The sequence below is a fragment of the Lipotes vexillifer genome, unplaced genomic scaffold (genome assembly GCF_000442215.2).
Source record: "Lipotes vexillifer unplaced genomic scaffold, Lipotes_vexillifer_v1.1 scaffold307, whole genome shotgun sequence".
Classification (NCBI taxonomy): domain Eukaryota; kingdom Metazoa; phylum Chordata; class Mammalia; order Artiodactyla; family Lipotidae; genus Lipotes; species Lipotes vexillifer.
The window spans coordinates 1200486-1204355 of record NW_006791331.1 but is presented as its reverse complement, the minus strand read 5'-3'; the positions used below and the strand labels follow the sequence as shown (position 1 = coordinate 1204355).

The 3870-nt window shown below is 48.7% G+C and overlaps 1 protein-coding gene across 1 annotated transcript; it reads right to left on the bottom strand.

The window, feature by feature from the left end:
* Positions 1 to 676: 676 nt before the first annotated feature.
* On the bottom strand, positions 677 to 2215 carry RTL3 (retrotransposon Gag like 3). The gene has a single exon (XM_007464330.1). It carries the CDS (start codon positions 2213 to 2215, stop codon positions 677 to 679), a length of 1539 nt encoding a protein of 512 aa, XP_007464392.1.
* Positions 2216 to 3870: the final 1655 nt, after the last annotated feature.

Here is a 3870-nt window from a genome sequence, read left to right as displayed (position 1 = left end):
AAAAAAAAAAAAGCAGCTCAAAGTCGTCAGGTTAAGTCCATGATCCGAGAGGCAGGGTTGTTGTACAGGTAGCCTTAGTTCATTGCCAGAGATTCAGTGGAGGATTCTGGGAGCAGCAAACGCTGATGACAGCTGAGGTAACAGAAGACAGTTTGCTAGGAGCAGTCACTAGGACACAGGATCTACGCAGCAATTATTTCATCACGTCGTCTTCTATTCCACCTGTGCCTGAAGCAATTGTAGTGACAATAACGGGATGGAAAGGACACAGTGCGGGTACTCCACTCGATGTTAGGATCATGTGTTTCAAGCCAGTGGATTCCAAGAATCAGAGGATACCTTGGAGCATGAATAATGTCAAACTGGAGCTCTTCAACGTGGTTTCCAATTTTAACTTCAACAGGTGGTGTTTCCTTGGTTATGGGTCCATTAATCAATGGACGGCCATCTACGGTTTCGAGCATCAGAGGAAAGATGTTATTGCGGATGGGCAGCTTCTCTCGAAGAACCACAGAATGGTCAATGCTGTTTCTGTAGGAGCCTGAATCCACCATAGCTTCCTCGAAAAACTGTCGTCTTCCCAGTCGGATTTCAACAGTAAGCCATAGAGTACGAGACATGGATATTGGAAGTGAGGGGGAGGCATATTTGTAGATTGGCCCGCCCGGGTTCCCCCTTACCGCCGGGCCTCGATGTTTCCCGCCTGCTGGGCACGATGAGGCTTGACAGGGCAATCTCTGGCGAAATGACCAGGACAACCACAGTAGAGGCACAAGTGGCCTTCGCGGCGGCGGGCTCGTTCGGCTTCACTGAGGTGTGGGCGATTGCTTGAAGCCTGCACAGGCTGGTTTTCAGCTGGTGGACTATCAAACTCAGCTTTCTCCTGAGAGGGACTTGCCTCTTGCGGACTTAGATCAGGCTTACCACTTAACTTCTCTTCTAGTGTGATGCATTGGGTGATCAGGTCAGATAGGTTGGTGGCAGGGTTTGTGTGAGACAGTTCATCTCGTATAGAACTGGCAAGCCCTTCTTGAAATTGGATGCAGAGGGTGCTTTCATCCCAGTTTAGTTCTTGAGCAATGATGTGGAAGTGGGTCGCATACTGGTGGACATGGTCCTCCCCTTGGTAGAGCTTACGGATGCGGTGGTTGGCATCTTCCATGTTTTCTGGATTGTCAAAAGTATCCTGGAGCACTTGTATGAAAGTTTCAAATTGCTCCAGCAGGGGACTTTGGATATCTACTAAGGGCTGGAACCACTTTCCTGCTTCACCTGAGAAGCGGTTGCCAACAAAGCTTACCAGAGCTGCTTCGGTGGGATACAGGTGCCCTCTGACTCTCATGTAGCTATTCAATTGAACCAGAAACTCGGGAAGCTTCTGGGCATCCCCATTGAAGGCTAAAGGGTATTCTAGAGGGAAAGCTTCAGCCTCTAAACCATTGGAAGACTGTGGAAACTCTGAAGCTGCTGATGTTTCAGCAGCTGTTAGGCTGTCCAGGGACTCCCTGGGTGTTAAGAGTCCTAGGAACTCCTGGGCACCTAAAGGATCCTGGAGCTCCTGGGGGGCAAGAAACTCAAGGGACTCCAGGTGTGTTGAAGTGTCCTGGCATTTTGGTGCCTCCTGGAGCTCCTGGGCATTTGGGGGATCCTGCAGCTCTGAATTCTGAGTCCCCTGGACTGCTGGGACATCCTGGGTATCTGGAGGCTCCTGAACCTCCTTGAATTCTGTGGGTTTCTGGACCTCCTGGGCCATTGGGAGCTTCTGAGGCTCCTTGGCCTCTGAGGGCTTATGGGATTCCCAGGCTCCTGTGAGCTCGTGGACCATTGGAGGTGCCTGGGGATTCTGGGTTGCTGGGGGCTCCAGGGACTCTGGATCTTCTGGGGGCTCCAAGGATTTCTGGGGCTCCTGAGCTGCTGAGGGCTCCCAGGATGGGAGGTCCTGAGACTCTCTGGGCTTCTGGGGCTCCTTGACCTCTGGGGGCTCTTGGGGTTCCAAGGCTGCTGGGAAATCCAGGGTCTCTGGGGGTCTCTGGGTCTCCTGGGCCTCTGAGGGCTTCTGGAGTGGTTCATCCTCTTTAGCTGCTTGGGGCTTCTGGAGCTCTGGGATCTGGGACTGCAAGGCAGCATTTTCCTCCATCAGCCGCTGCACTTGAGCCTGCAGAATTTCATTCTCCAGTTTCAGAGCAATATAGGAAGCTGCTAAGTCCTCCACCATCTTTTGAGGAAATGGACTTGGTTTGGCAGTTTGCTGCCAAGAGAGAGTGGATGAGAGCTCGTGAGGTCTTTCTAAAAGCTCCTCACAGGCAGATGTCAGGCTCCTTGAGTTTTCCAGAAAGTGGGGATTTGGGCCCCACCAAGGTTGATTAACAGGAGGTCACTGTGAGCCCCCGGAACTCAGCAAAGAGAGGTGTCAGATACGCTGTGAAGAGAGTGGGATCTGAGGATCAGAAACTGTGGAAAGCACTCATTCAAAATAAATCATGACAAAACTTGCCCAGCAGTGCTGGATTTCTTTTACTATAGGCTCATATTCATGAACTGGGTCATATATGCTGGCTCTGACCCCATGACATTTTAAGAACAGCATCTGACCAAATCTGTGTATTTATTTTGCATTCTTCTTTTGAAAGTGAGCATTATATTAGAAGCAATTTCTCCATATTTTTTCCTGTTTTATATAGTCTTTAATTTCTAATGCCTGCCTAATATCCCAATGTAACACTTGGATTTTAACAGCTGCTTTCAATGACTAAATCAAATATTTGGGCAATGTGGGGATTTTAAGTTCTGTGGTGGGCCAACCCAAGAGATATTTTTGGGTGGCTGGGGTAGGAGGTAGGGGGGAGCTCTTTCTGACACCTCAGAAATCATACCACATAAGTAACCACACAAGACCAGCCTCAGGAGAAAACAAGCAAAAGTTGACAAAATATATATATATGCGCTCAGCAGGCACATGCACATCATTTATAAAATGCCTCAAAATAGTTAAGAAAATAATCTTTATAAATGTACATTACCATTCAGAGACTTAGTCCAGGAGCTCGGCTGTCTGCGTACCCATCGCTGAGAAGGGAGGTGTGTGAATGGCTGTGGAGGCTTGCCTTTTCTGCATACACTGAACTCAAACAAACACACCCACTCCCAGAACACGTTCCAACTCTCCTCTGTAACGTAGCTATTTCGAGTGTGGAAGAGTTTTTTTTGACAGTACCTCTCAGTTTAGAGCAGCAAGGAAAGTAGGATGTTGCGCCCATGTGAGGCTGCCTCATGTACTCAGCCCTTGGTTACTTTAATAAATATTTGGCCAGGAAATTGGGAGTAATGCCACTGCCCTTGTGAAAAGTTGCAAACATTGCTGAATGACCACAGTGGTTCGGGACTTTATTTTTTTATGTCTGTCTAACGTAACCTCCCATCACTCTATCCACACTGGGCTGTTTGTTTAATTCTTACTCAGAGAGCAGCCTGCAACACCTTAGTCCCTTCCCCCACCCACCTACTCAGTCCCTAGGGTCCCTCCCTGCAATGTTTTCTTGGGAATTTTACCATGGACAGATCTAGACAAAGTATAATAGGATAAGATTTTAGAGGAGTTCAACTTTGTTGAAAGGTACTTATAACAGTCTTGCAGGGTCCCTGGCTCATTCTGAATGTCTTGGCCCAGGGTTCCCATCCTTCCCTGAGACACTCAGGTGTTCTAGGCAGCACCCAGGTATCCCACTAAGGGCTGGCCTCTTGAGAAATGACCTTGCTCAAGACCTCACCTTCTCTTCTCATGACAAATCACAGTCACGCCCTGGGCATGGGCCATGTGGCCATTTTAGGTAAGACTCATTTTTGTCCTAGTAAGGAGTGAGGTTGGGAACT